Genomic DNA, 15232 nt, shown 5'->3' with positions numbered 1-15232 from the left:
TAGGCCTTCTCTCAGCAGTGCCCTGGTAGAGCCAGCCCCTTGCTGCAGCAGCTTGAGAGCATTAGTTCTCAATGTATTGGCTTAACCCTTTGGTTTCTTGTAGCTTCCCCTTGTTGGTCCCATTTCCCTTAAGTTCCCCCAGAGGAATTCTCAGACTCTCTCATCTCCTTGCTTGACTACAAAGAGCTAGTCGCTGCTGCTGCCGCCAAAGCTGTATCCGCTGTCAGGGGCCCAGGCCCTTATTCCCTAGTGCCAGGAAAGTTAGGCCTTGGGTCCCCCTTGTCCTCCGTAAGTATCCAGAAGTCTGACTCTTGGGAACAGAAAACATACAGGGCACCGATTACTGCTCCTCCCCTGGCAATGGGACTGAATGGGGCAGCAACTGAGAGCCAGGCAGCTCTTCAGACCCTTTGGTTACCTGCTTGCCTCTTATCACCCCTTCAATTTCACCCTTCATTGCCACTGCCCCCCCAGCCCCAGTGCATTAGCCACTGAGCGGGTTACGTGTGCAACGGAACTGGCCAGCCATCCCTAGGAGCAGCTCTTTCCATCCCTCCTCTGTGCAGGGAGTAAGGCAGGCATCAGCAGTAAAACATACGGCTATTCCTCTCCATTAATTTAATCTCCTGTCTCTTGTGATGGTGATAGTATGTGAGCTAAGGGAGTGCTCCGCGGGTTGGCAAAGCTGCTGCAGGGATCAGGGCCCAGCTGCCAGTGCTGACATTCGGGGAGGACAGACTGAGTATTCACATGGCCGGCAACTCAATACAAGCATTGTCTCCAGTTCATCCCCCAAAGGCCGGGGGCGGGGGGACTGTTTATCTGGTGCAGGAAAGAGAAAGAGGGGAAAAAGCAAGATTTAGCCTGAAAAGTCAGTTGCCAAGAATGTTCCTTTAAATCAACTAGCTTCTGATTTCAGGCCACACTGCCAAGTTCTTTCTCCCCCTTTTTAGCCTTCTTTTTAATATTCCCTGTATCTTTCTCCCTTCCTTTCCTCCCTGCCCCCTTTCCAGCATCTCTCTCTCTCTCTTTCATTCTGTCTTCCTTTTTCAGCTCCCTGTTCTCCTTCCCCTTTTCCAGACTCCCTGCCCTCTTCCTCTCTCATCCCTCTGTTCCAGACTCCTTTCTTCCCCTTATCCCCCCCTTTCCCACTGCTCCCTTTCTCATCCCCCCTTCCCATCCTTACTGCCTTCTTTCTCTTTATCCATGCTTCTCCAGCCTCCTCCCCCATTCTCCTTTTTCCAATGCCCTCCACCCTCTCGCTCATCTTTCCTTTCCAATCTCCTCTTCTTCCCTTTTCCCATTCTCATCCTCCTTTTCTCCAGCCCCCTTTATCCCCCCTCCTGCCCAGTCCCATACTTCCCTAACTTAGGTCTCTTTCTAAGCGCCCAAGTCCCTCATCTGAAGGAATCGGCCAGGCCTCAGATGGAGCTGTTGTCGTGACAACCTAAAGGAGCATCAGGCTTTGATCAGGGCTGGCTTCTGCTGAAGGGGGCAGTTGTGTGGAGAGGCAGGGGATGGGGGGTGTGTGCTGGGGTGGGAGGGGGGGAAGTGGCGGGTGAGGAGATGCTGCTGCTCAGGGCTCCCCTCCCCCCCCCTTCCCCGCGTGCTCCTGCTGTAGTGCTGAGCTTCTGTTTCACGAGTAAAGCTCCCTCCCTCCCTCCCCTCCTTGCCTCACTCCGCCTGGGAAAGTGGGTTAGGAAGGGAGCTCAGCGCTCAGAGACTGCACAGCCACTCGCAGGAGCATCCACACGCGGAGGGGAAGCACACAGGACTCTTCTTTTTCATTTTCATTTTTTAACCATCACTCCAGACAGGTTTAATTATTTTTTTACATCTGCCTTTTTTTTCTCTTGCTTTGTTTTGATCTCTTCCCCAAGCACCCCATCCCCTTCTTTTTTGTTGGAGGCTTTTGCTCAGACTTTTTGGAAAAAATTATTTTAGCTAAGTCAGCACAAGACCGAAAAGACCGAGAGAAAGTGGCAGCTAAGAGACTGCAAAATCACCTCTTCCTGGGGTTCTCCAGCAGAGACAGAGTTGTACATTATTTTTACTGTGTTTTCACATACAGCTCTCTAGCTCTCTATCTAGCCATATACACGTGCAGAGAGAGACAAGTACATACACTGAAACTCAACCAGCCCAACCATGGGAGGAAGGGCTCAGCCTGATCGGAAACAATTACCGTTGGTCCTACTGAGATTGCTTTGCCTTCTCCCTACAGGGCTGCCAGTCCGCAGCTTGGATTTTACCCGAGGCACCGATAACATCACCGTGAGGCAGGGGGATACGGCCATCCTCAGGTAGGGCATTTTGCCAACTTTTTCTTGTGTGTGTTGTTTTACCCCCTGAACTGCAGTAGTGATTGCTGCTAGCGTCGGGACTTTGTGCATGTGTATTTCTGGACCTTAATGTCACCCAAAAGCTTCTGACCCCCTACCCCCCCGGAGAAGAAGGATTTTATTGGGAAAAGGAAAATGTGCTCATGCTAGACAGCGCTCATGCACGTGTGTGTTTTGCTGGCCCCGCAGTATCAATGGATAAACTGAAAGGGGTCCAGCTGAGCTTGCCAGATGTTCAACTGCTCTCATGATACTCCATTTTGCTCCTATGCAAAACTTTATCCACTGTGTTGCCAGAACTCTGATATGAGATCCTCCTTTTGGAAGGTATGACTCTTATTTGTTTAATCCATTGGGGTTTCTCATTTTAAGGGCTGGTGAAATAAAGAGGGTACCAACTCTGAGATCCGTCTGAGTTATGTCTCTGGTCACTGTATTGACTTCCTTTCATAGCCGAGGAAATGGGTCTATACTGTATATACATGCACTAATGGTTCTCATGGGGGTATTGTTGCATGGGAAGGATGATTCTCTACTATTGTGCAGAGCTAAGATTAACTGATCCCTATGGAGGCTTTGTAAGGGTCTTTCCCAGGCTATCTGGGCTTTGAACAAACCAATGTCCCACATAACTAAAATAAAATAAACTATCTCCCACAAGCTCCTTTTCAAATCCTACTTTTACCCAACTTACCTGCTGTAACTTCCCCTACTGGACAAAGTGTGTGGGTGTGGGTGTGCGCATGCACGCACTTTATATTATGGCAGTAAAAGTACTGGACACAATCTAAAATAAGTCTGTAAGCTCTGTGAGTAGCTGATAGTGCACAAACCCTGGAGCATCTAGGGAGCAATTCCCTAGCAAAGCTAACTGCAGCAGCAAAGTTTCTTGCTCTTCCTCTGAAATAAATGCTACTAGATGTCACTAAGTGTCCTGCTACATGATCTGCTGTGCCCCGCATCTCTCCCTTGAGTGATGGAGGAGTATGTGTGTAGGGAAGATGTTAGGAAATAAGGGGGGAGAACGTGTGTGTTTGTTCCTTCCTTCTCTCATTGCTTGTGTATTGGGTTGTTTTGATCCTGGACTATCCTTTCAGCAGATTTCATTCCCTGGCTCTCCAGACTCGTTAACTTGCATGTAAGGTTTATCCACATGGAGTAATAGGATTTGCAGAGTAATTCATCCGCCTCGCGTTCATGATGGAAGGGTTTAGACGCGACATGGAAAACACCTAACAATGATTGCTGCATCTGACTCCAGAGTCCTCTTCCCTCCTTCCACTCTGTGGGGATTCGTACATTTCATTAACCCTTTTCAGCAGGACTCCCCACCCTACTTCTATGCTGCAATTTTTTAATGCAGGTTTATTCCACCGCTCACCACTTTCAATGAGCAGCAGGGGACAGTGTTTGTTGGATGTGCTCAGAACATATGGCAGTAACCAAGCTATTTAAGCTCACTTGACCACCCCGGTCATTGGATTTCTATTTCTCACTTAACCCTGCAGCACTGGAGTTTATCGAGATGCTTTGTATTAAAACTGCATTTGCAGCAGAGTAGAATGTGTGCATCATTGAGGTGGTATTTGTAACTGCCATGCGTGAGGGTTTGTCAGTGTGATCTGAATAAGGATATGTATGAGAGCGTCTCAGGCATGTGAAGGGAGTGTGTGGTTGCTAGTGTTGTGCCAGACACTCAAAGTGTTCCAGCTGTGTGAGCCAGATGTGCAGTAAGTTACACACTCACACAAGCTCTGTATCTCCAAGCTTTGTTACTTACCCCAAGCAAGATGATGTTCCTGGATTGATGGATCTCTGTCAGAAGTAATTGTGGACAGCATACATGCACTCGCTTCCTCAGCCAGTCTTCTTTGGCTCCTTAAAGAGATCTGACAGGCTGTGTGGTGTTGGTTCCTTAAGATGAACAATTCTACTAGGCATGGCTTACTACCACCTTCCTTATGTCATTTCACTCCATGCCTGAGAGGAATGGGGAAAACTTGATTGGTTAGGAACCAGGGCTGCCACTTGGGGTTGGGATGGTAAAAAGCATCCTTTCCAGTGGTCTTAAGTGTCTGTGTGATCTGGGATGACATTTCATCCTCCCAGCATTACACCAAGGACCTATTTGTTGCTTCCCCCCACTGTCTCCTCCCCACTTCTGCATGAAGGGTCTCATTTCAAGAGATCCTTCCATTGCTGGTGTGCCTGTGGCCTTGTCTGCACTACCATTAATTTAAAATGCTCTCATCATAATACTCTTTCTGGTGTAGCTCCACCAATGATAGCAAGAGTAGAAGAGTTACCCAAACCTGGTGCTTGCCCCCTGCACAGGGGTGAACTTAACCCTTAGTCATTTTTCTAATGCCCATCACGTCATCAGCTGAACACAAAATTGGCCAAGTTCATCCCTGGTCTAACTCCATTGGGTGAATTATGCTCAGTTACAGCAAAGAAGTCCAGTCAGGTCCCCAGAAGCACTCCCAATTTACACCAGTCTCAAAAGCTGATTCCTGAGTACCACTGAGGCGGTACTATGTGCCTTTGACTCCCAGTGGCTTCACAGAGAGAGTAGGCTCCTAAACACGTCCCAGAAGATGTTCAGTTGCTTGGAGGATCAGGACCTAGCAGACTGCAGAATCAAGCCTGCTATTCTCGAGTGTTTCCAAGCACATAAGAAAAAAAAAATCTGATTTTGATTTATTACTGAAAAATACAAAATTTGATCCAACTTCTGAATAAATGGCCAATTTCCAATTTGACCAAATGTTTAAAAAAATACTCAATTTTAGTGTGATTATGGATATTGGAAATTTCAGCCCAAAGGGCAGCTGATTTCTGAAAGTTATATGTGTATCAAAAGGGCAGCTACAATCACATTTCCAGCAATAATTACAGTGCTGTATGTGTGATCCTGTAATATAAGCAGTTTACTCAAACTCTACGTTTTTGGCCTTCAGATACGTTATTGATATCATGCATTTGCAGCAATGCTTATGGATAAAGCCCCTCAAGCAGAACACTAAGATGGCATCAAAACAAAGTTTATGTTCTATGCAATCTGGAAAAAAGAAAAGTAAAAGCTGTTTAGATTAAAGGTAGAATTAGCATATGATTTATAACAGGAAGCACTGAGCTGAGCTCTTTGCTAGAAATGACTATAGATCTATTCAGTGGTGTAAAGTAGCATATTAACATAGTCCTGACAGTAAAATCATAATCATTATTATTATTTGTATTATGGCAGCACTTCAGAATCCCAAGGTGCTGTGCAGAGTAAGAGACAATCCCTGTTCCATAGAGTTTTTAATCTTTTAGACAACACAGATATAGGATGGGAGGTGAAATAGAGGCACAAAGAGGTGAAGTGACTTCCCCAGGGTCACACAACCAGTCGTGGAATAAAACTCTCTCTAGTGTCCTATCCACTGTACCACATTGCCTCTCAACCAGTTAATACAATAAGCCAAAAAATGCAACAGAGCAGAGTTTTCATTAGTATGTCTTGATTTGCATTGGCAGGGAATTGACTGGAAGACCTATCAGGTCATCTTCCTCTCTAGTTTTTACAAGGCCTTGGTGTTAGGTAGAGTGGGCAAACAGAGAGAGATAAACATATCAGGATCTGTTGCAGAAGAACAAACTATACTTCTGCTAATATTTTATGTGTATCTTTACTACAATATGACTACTGTGTATGTGTGTATACAGGTATATAAGGGTTTGCGGTGTGTGTGTGTGTATGTACGTGTGTGTGTACAGGGATGGACGGATGCTGCAAAATATATAGGCATGGCAGCAGTTGGTGTCGCAAAATGTATGCCTGGTGATCAGGAGAATCACAAGATGTACGTTTCTGGAGGCTAGAGGGCTCACAAAATATATACGCCCAGTGCCAGGGGCCATCGTGAAATATGTATTTGCCCAGAAACTGGGGTGTAACAGATCACAAACAAGGCTTCAATGGGGAATATGAAAAGGAAGTTATATTGATATACATATGGTGTTTATACATATAACTTATGTTCAAGAAAGTGGAGGAGGAGAGACTGCGTCAGACTGTTGCTTTAACCTCCTCCCCTGGGTCTTCACATGCACTTCAGTTTGCAGCTAAGTGCCATATGTTTTCCTGCTTAGTTGGCATTAAAATTTATATAGCAGTACGAGTTACCTGGAGTGTCTCTGAGCCCATATCTCTTCTGCTCCCCTTGCCTTGAATTAAATTGAAGTTACTGGGATCTATGGTTTCTAACTATAATGTTTTCAAGTATGTATTGAATATACTGCTTTTTAAACCCAGATACATAGGGGGCTGGTTCTGATAGAGTGACAAAGCCAATTCACATCTGTTGTAACTGGATTGGCTTCAGTGGGTTTGGTCCTGGAATTAATTTAGCCATTCCTATTCTGGGTGCCTTGCTTTTGCCTGTCCATCAAAATTCACTCAGATTTGCAAAGCCTTATGCTCCCTATGAGTAAGGGCAATAGGAGGCCACAAAGATGAAGTCAGAAGTTTACTTAGTTTTTGTGTTTACTGTCCTCTGATATGAGACACGCAAGTGTGATTTTCAGCTAAATCTGATCCATGCTTGAGGCGCATCTCACATGTCTGGGTTTTTTGGTAAGTAATAATAACTAATAAAGGTACATTTCACCTCTGTCCAGAAAACAACTATTTCAAAATAATCTGTGTCACCAATATACTATATTATTTTCACAGTGGCGCCTAGAAGCCCCAGACATGGACAAGAGCTCCTTTGTGCTAGGCACTGTGCAAACTGTAGCAAAGGGGATACATTTAGCCCTGGCTCTGAAGGCATAGATCCACTGAAATCAATGGAGTTACACCCATTTAAGCTATGGTTGAATTCCACTTATGCTTTTTAATAGTACATTTGTGTGACATTCTAAAGTGTTTGTATATTTCAGCGCCTGCGTGCATTTGTGTGTACAGTATATGTCTGTGTGTATCTGTGTACATGTGCGTATTTAAAATGGGGCTGTGTTTGCTTGTCTCCATTTGTGAATGGGATTGTGTGTGTACTTGGGATTGGGTGAGTGCACGTATGCTTATTAATGTTGCCATTCGTATTGTCTGAGAGGCAGTGCTGATTAGTGGGCAGAACTGGAGAGGAAAAACTAGAACTGCTTGGTCTGTATTCCTGGCTTTGCCACTGATGTAATACACTCTGCGACTCTGGGTATTTCACGTCCCCGCTCTGTGCCTCAGTTTCCCCAGCAGTATCAAGATCAAGTCACCCCCCAGCTGGTGAACATGAGAGAGAAGACATCTTTGGGCGGAGTCCCTTTGCAGTGTGACAGTTCCCATCAGTCCTGTTTCCAAGGTCCACATCTACACTACAAGGCAGCCATGTTGGAAGCCCTGGTGCCACAACTCTCCGTGATGGTGTTAATGCATGATTCTGCTGAGCCTCATTATGTATCAGAGATGGTACTTTAGCCTAGGATATGTCAGTGTTTAACTGTTGGGGAGCACAACTACAGTCTAACCAGGGACTCCAATACGACTGCATGGCGTCTATGTTAGTCCTGTTCTTTTCCAACTCCCTCTCTCCTGCTCTGCTCTTCCACTCTTGTGTGAGAGCCGGGCAAGGGAGACCCCAGTTCAGAACTCTGTGTCCATTCACTTTCTTTCCTCTCGGAGCAAACAAAACCCACGTTGAAATCCACTGGCAGGCAGCATCCATGGCTTTGAATTGTAAATACCAATCTCTCCCCCTCCCCTGCCACCCCCATCTCTTTCTCTGTTATTAAACTGACAAGGCACTTAGCCAATTACCCAGTCGTAGTCTCAGCTGTATTATGGTTGAGGAAGAGGCAGTGCACACCACTCTTGTCTTGGAGCTTCAGCTGAATCTCCCTTGCATGCTGTAGCATATTTCCTTGCTTGTGTGAGCTGTCTTAGGAAGCTCAGGGAAAGAAACCAATGAAGGGGGCAAGAGAAGAAAGGGAGGATTGGAGGGAGAAGTCACAGGAGAAGCAGGAGGTCTAATACCCTAGAGCAGCTAAAAACAAGGGCTTTTCTTATTTGCCATTGCTTTTGCCTTCAGCTGTGCAGAAGAGCAATGCCTTTGTTACATAAGAATGTGATGTATGTAAAACATAATGATGGTTGCTGCTTCATTCGTTTGCTGTGGCTATAATGCAGGGCGAGGAGACAGTAACTGTGCAGTGGTATACCATAAATATATGACTCAAAGCTAGGGGACCATGGCTCCTCAGTGATAGAGTGTGAATGTAGAACTCAAGGCAAGGGGGACTAGTCAGTGACATACTGTGCCTGTAACACACAGCCTGTGCTTCGGTGCCATACTCCAAATGTTAACGCTTAGGCAAAGAGCAGAAAAAATGGTCCATGAATATTTTCTTGAATTTAAAAATGAATTCACTTTGGCTGCAGCTGTGCTGCTTTTGTGTGAGAGCATTTTTTTTCCTCCCTGGGAATATTTCAGCAGCTGAGTTTTGCTTGTCCTGATGTTCATGGAGAGCAAATTTTAAACAGACCAGAAGATGAGCAAATGAGAATCTGACTGCACCCTCTTCAGCTGGGACTGTGTGTGTATGTGTGTATTATACACACACATTCTCACACACGCACATATGTAATTACTTTGTGTCAGTGACTGTTCATGACACGGGCTAGTGAATGCAATGCACCTGATATATTTTATGTGGGACATCACTTGGGGAAGCAGTGGGAGATGATGTTTCCCGTAACCCCTCACCAGACACCATTGCAAAGGCAGTTAAACAAGCCAGATGTGAATCTGATTGCACCTTGAACCACATTACTTTATGTGAATGTGACAAGAGAAAATTACCTTTAAATTCTATACCCAGCCAATCAATCTTACAGCAGCCTTATTTTTCTAGGAATGATATCTCAAGCAAGGTCTATTCAGGACAGAAAAAGAAAGGTTAAAATGTTCTAAAATCCTTATCTGTTCCCTCTTCCTAAACTGCTCCCTTATCAGGACAGTAACAAAGCTCCAGGCACTTCTTTACACCCTTCTCCAGACAATGAGCCTGATCCCAAGTCCAATGAAATCAGTGGGAATCATTCCATTGATTCAGTGGTCTAGGGATCAGGCCCTTTAAGAGTTATTACACTCATCCAGTCAGGGGACAGAAACAAAAGCATATGACTTATTTCACCAATCTCAGCTAAGCAAAGTGTTTGTGAATTTAAGCCCTTGCAAAACAATAACCACAAAACAAAATCAACTCACTGAGTGAATTCAGATAGCGAATCAATTTGAGAAAATCACCATCTGCCCAGTGGTGGACAAGCACAAAAGGAAGCCGAATTCACTGAGTGATTGTTCCCTGCGAATTATTCGCTCAGCTCTGGCAAATGTTACAGAAGGGCTTGGGTCAGTTGATAGAACTCAGAGCCAGCTAGCTTGGTAGTTTATTGGTGCCTGACATTAGGGAGTGATTTGAATCCCCATGTCCCAGTAGCAGGAGGCTTGGGGGAGACACAACCTGGTGGGTGTCTGTTAGGCATCTCAGAGCAGATGGGTTTATTAGCAATTCTTGCAGTTAGACGGATGGGAAGGTTTTAAGTCCCTAGGGTCGGGGTTTGGGTGGAGAAGGTGGGGTTGGAATGCTCAGGCTCCTTCAGTATTTTCATCTGCTATTCCATTAGCCTGTAGTTTGCTTATTAAATGGAGACGTTCCTTCTGCAGCCCCCTGCCACTTCTGTTCCCCTCCAGTTCTGTCGGTCAGCCCAGCAGATTTATTTGGGCTGTTGAGCTCTCAGCTGCATTATCGTTCCAGACAGCAGGTCAAGGAACCTCTGACTGCTGCAGCTCCTCCATCCATGCAGCTCCTGCATCCAAGGCAACCTATTTAGAGTGTCACCCTCCTCTCCTCCATCATCTTCCCTTCCCCGGGAACATTTTGCACAGCCATTTCATTTCTAGAACTGATGAGCCCGCAAGAGCTGCGTGACTCAGACACTCACAGCCCATCATCCTTGAGCACTTCAGCTCCTCTTCTTCTTCTTTGAAGTAACCAATTTTGGCTACATTGATTGGATTCCCTGTTCACTCTTTTCTCTTGCCCTCGCTCCTGTGCTGCTGACTGGATAAAAACACAGCTGACAAGCAGTATCAGTTGTAAATGTAAGGTAATAGGCTGGCTTCTGAATTTCTGGACCCCCTAGAGAGACACGTGGAGAATGACACACATCCCCACCAGCAAAGACTCACATGCACAGACACATGCTGATGTACATCCAACCATAAGCATTTGTTTAATTCCTGGATTTGATGAATATTTAATTAATATTAGGTATCATTTGAATATACATTATAAACATAGGTGTCTGTGTTTGTTAATTAAGACCCCGATTCTGCACACACTTTTGCACATACTTAACTTTATACACTGAGAGTATTTGACTTTAGTGGGACTACTCACATGAGTACAGGGTAAGTCTTTGCAGAATCAGAGCCTAAATAAATGTGCATCACTTATCTCTACTTTCCCCTCCTCTTACCCATTACAAGGTAGCTAGTTATTTTCTGTCACCTATAAGAAATTCTCCAGCTACTAACTGGCAGGTTTAGAGGTGGTTGGTGGTAGCTGATATGTGTTTATGTAATAAACAAACCAGGATGTAGATAATATATATAAAAAGTATGCATATTTTAATGGTCTACCTTACACTCTTTGTATATTACTTGTCTTCTTAGACTGTGAGCTCTTCAGGGTAGGGGCTATGTCTTTTGATGCATGTGGACAGTGCCTAGCACCATGTACGGTATGTGGGCACTAATAATGACAAATCATCCTGTAGTGATGGATGGGAGAGGCAGCTAGCACCTGCACCTGCTGCTACCCCTGTCCCTGATAACTATGTATTGCCATTGACTACAGCCACAGTGGTAGTCCCATTGCTATCGAGGGGGATTTAGCATCATTTTCCTCCCCACTAATACTTATTCCTCTCAATCGTTTGAAGTAGCCACAAACTCCTAGCCTTAGAGTTAGGCAGGCACACAATGCATCCCATTAACCTCTCCTCCTTCTCTCTGATAGCATCCTGCTTGTCTTGTGCTCCCAGCAGGGCAGGAAAAGGGAAAGGGAGATTTGTCCATTGAGAGAGAACAGATAAGTTCATTATAAAACGCGAGACACACGATCTCTTCCATCCCCCTCAACCCACACCCAGCTTCCCTCTGCTTGGCAAACTCCCTGATCCAGCAGCCACATTGCCTGATGGAGTTGTCAGTCATAGATGAGACTTGCCGTCTCCATCTCCCTCCCTCTATCTTTTCCATTGTGTCTCAATTTCTCTTCCCTCCTACCCCCATTTACTCTTGCCTCCCTCCCTTTCTCACCTTCTGTCTTCCTTCCTCTTGGCTCAGCTGATCTAATTTGAACTTCCCTCCCTCCTGCCCATATTAACTAGGACTGTATATAGGGATGGGGAATGGGTGGCTAGAGTTAGAGTAGCTGAGCTGCTCTGGTGCAGATCACAGTGCTGGCTCTCAGCTCTCTCAGTAGAGATGGCTGATCAATCAGTGCTTTGTATTCAGGCAGGGACTGCCGAGTATCCCCAGTGTATTTATTTTCTGTTCCTGAGCTGAATGCCTGGTGCCTCTTTGTCCCAAAGGCTCATATGAAGGGGGTGAAAAGCAGAGGGAAGTGAGGGCCAACTCTTCAATAAAGCGCTCTCTCTTCCCAGCAGGAATGCATTCAGATGCCTTTACATTCCATTGCTCCGGGCTCTTCCCCTCCCTCACACTCTCTCTCTTAATTGGATCCCAAAATGGAAATAGAAAGGAGGGAAAGCCAGTTTGTTAATGGGGTGGCTACAGGCAAGGACTGAGGCTGAAAGCTCACACTCAGGGCCCTCACACTGCTGCTGCTGCTGTCAGGAGAGAGAAATGACGCAGCCAGATGTTTCCTTTATCTGCTGCGGTCCTGCTGCTAGAAATTGAAGGAGAATGGGTGTGAGATTTCTTTTCCCTTCCAGGGCCAGTTCTCGAGAGGGAGATCAGACATTCCTGTGAGATGCTGAGTCAGTGCAGCATTGCCAGGGTGGGATAGGGAAATCAGCCCCTCGCTTTGCTTGTGCTGGAAGCCAATGCTATACAACCAACTAGGAGAAATGATTAATCTGCAATGTGATGGAGCTGCTGAGCTGTATGTGATAGGGACAGAGGTCCTCCGGAACTCGAGGTTCTGTGCTATTAGCCACTTAAATCAAACAGCAGATCGTCAGCCGCTGTCTTACAAACACCTCACCCAGAGTTTTTCAGTCACAAGAACAGGGCTAGAGGTCGCTCTGGGAATGTTCTCTAATCCATGTGGAATAGAAGGGACACGATACTTGTGATGCATAGTAAAACTCGTGACAGCAACTTGTGAGATGTCAGGTGCCTTCCTCAAAGCTGGTTGCTCCTTTCTATTCTCCCTGTGGCACTTCTCTGTGCATGTATACATGCGTGTATGTGTGTGTGAGAGAGAGACACTGTTCCTTTAAGTCTTTGCGGTGATGCATAGATCCTGACTTATTTTACAGCCTCAAGATGAACCTGAGATTGGCATCCTGTAATTAGGAGCAGAAGTTGCTGCAGGCAACCTACCTAGGGATGCCTTTCTAAAACAGCATTAAACCTGGTTTCCAGTCTTCACCATTTCCAGCTAACTATCCAATTGTCTGTCATTCTAGCCCCCCTCCCCCCGCCCACATAGATCAGTACAGTGCTCAGTACCATAGTACCTCTAGCACCATCACCCCACAGATTAAAGTCCATATGGGTTGTTGTGTCAAATGAATTCACTGACCTTTACTGGGATATCTCTTCCCTTCCCATCCTACTGTCCCATCTCCGGTATCGATGATAAGTCAGGGGTATGCAGGTCCGACCATCAGATAAGTGTGTGCCCAAGCAAAGTAACATGGAGAGCCCCATTCAGTTTCCTCCCACCTGGGACTGGCAGCGCTGTATCAGTCTGTGGGCCAGATGGGCTAAGGGCCAGGACCGCAGTAGTAGCAGTAATAATACTTAACCTTGTATACAGCACTTTTCATCGGTAGCTCTAAGCGTTCTACAAAGAAGGAAGTAAATGCAGGGTAACCCCCAACTGCCAAAAGGGATGGAGGAAATGGAGAGTTTTCACAGAGTCAGGGCCAGGCCTCGCTGTGGGTGTGTACAATGTGAGTGTTGATGGATCCCTTCACTGGCAGAGGGATGGGATTCTGGTATATGCCACAGAGCTGCAGGAAGGGAGGGAGGCTGATCCTTACAAAGGGGAAAGTTTCAGCTGAGATGGCAAGTAAGGGAACTTTCAGGGACACACAAAGGAGCTAAACAGTTCCAGTGCTATGGAGGGACAGAGGAAGGTGGAGAGCGGATGTTTTGGGGTGGAGGAATGGGGGGATAGGAAAGAAAGAGTCCTTCTGAGAGGGGAAGGGGAGGGTGGGAGGAAGGATCTGTCCAAGAGCCCTGCTCCAAAGCTTTGTTGTCTCTGGGGCCTGTTCAGCCTGTTCTCCTTGCGGCCCTGAGGCTGGTTGCTAACCTGGCCAGGCAAGATGCCAGAGGCTGTCTCCGTTGCTTGCCCATCGTCCGCCCTCGCCCTGTCTCTGACTCATGTTTTCTTGTCAGCGTTTCTCTCCAGTGGATCTATTCCTCCTTGGCTCATCCCAGTGATTTTTAAGCATAGAGAGAAACTTCCTCTTGGTGGGTGAGAGATAATCAAGCTGAATATTTCCCAGCTCTGAAGTGCTGGCTGACCAGAGCCAAAGTCAATACCTTGGCAGATGTTGCCTCACATTGATTTATCTCATTCCTCCCGGAGTGGGGTGGGAGGCCTCGGAGTGGGCAGCCCAGGCCCCAAAACATTTGCAGGCTGCTTGGCTTGACCAAGGCTGGAGAAGTTCTTAGGCAAGACCCTCACTTTCTGATACTGGAGAGCGTGTTGCTGAAATCCTGTGTCCCGCTCTTTCTTGCCTTGTGTTTGTGCTGGTGTCACCTCTTGTGAGCCAAGCCCAGGGCCAGGGGCGCTGGATAAAGCCCCCACTATCAAGCAGCTTCCTTGGTTGCTCTAACCGAGCAAGAAAACAATCTTCTTCACTGCTACTGCACCCTGGGTGGTGGGCTCCTCTCAAACAGGAGAATGGGGGAAGAGGGGACTTATTCCAGAAAGAAGACCGGGGAGAAGAAGGAGGCGGAGGGGGCTTATCTGAGACAAGAGACTTGGAGTTGCTGGGGGGCTTCCCCTGGACAGGAGATGGGGGGAAGGGTCCTAGAGCGGAGACTGGGAGGGAGATTCTCCTGGACAGGAGATTGGGGTGGATGGAGTGAAGAGGTGTCCAGATAGGAGACTAGAAGGGGGGGAAGGGGTCTTCTTCCAGACTGGGGAATCATGGAGGGAGCGGGAGGTGGTTGGTCCTGGACATGAAATTGGGGTGAAGCGGGGTGGGTGGGGGAAAGGGGTTGCTTCCAGACAGGAGGCTGGAGGAAAGGAGAGGGGGATTGCTGCCAGATGAGAATCTGGGATAGGGATTGCTGGTCCCAGACCTAACCCTGGAGGAGGGAGGAGATGCCTGCAAGACTAGCAGAGGTGGTGGGGTGTGTGCATTATGCTACCTGTATACAGCTCCTATTCCCATCTCCCCAACATAAGGGTGTCTTTGTTCTCAAAGGCTCTGAGTTCTGGAGCTCCAGGCCTGGCTTTGGCAGGAAGGGGCCTCCAGAGGCATATTCAGGGGACTTCACAACAACAACACTAACGAGAAACCATCTGTGGAATCTCAAATCACTGACATGATAATTACAGTCCTTTCCCTTTGGTCCCCTTAGCCTTCCCTCTCGCCTGGCTTCTGCCTCTCCATCTCCCCAACCTCAGATGAG

The 15232-nt window shown here is 46.7% G+C and overlaps 1 protein-coding gene across 4 annotated transcripts in view; it reads left to right on the top strand.

Annotated features, from left to right (window-relative positions):
* Positions 1-15232, top strand: part of LSAMP (limbic system associated membrane protein) — a 1331794-nt gene that overhangs the window by 897824 nt on the left and 418738 nt on the right. For 2 of the 4 annotated variants that reach the window (XR_012642183.1, XM_074974235.1), the window contains exon 1: positions 1865-2303. Coding sequence is in view for 3 of the 4 variants with exons in the window: in XM_074974235.1 (XP_074830336.1) it covers positions 2149-2303 (155 nt within the window). In the remaining variant the exon portion in view is untranslated. Of the gene's footprint in view, positions 1-1864; positions 2304-15232 lie in introns of those variants that run through there. The other 2 variants (XM_074974247.1, XM_074974253.1) reach the window with 2 other exon arrangements.

The sequence above is a fragment of the Natator depressus genome, chromosome 1 (genome assembly GCF_965152275.1).
Source record: "Natator depressus isolate rNatDep1 chromosome 1, rNatDep2.hap1, whole genome shotgun sequence".
In the NCBI taxonomy this organism is placed as follows: domain Eukaryota; kingdom Metazoa; phylum Chordata; order Testudines; family Cheloniidae; genus Natator; species Natator depressus.
Note: the sequence above shows the minus strand (reverse complement) of the source record. Positions and strands in the feature narration are given on the sequence as shown.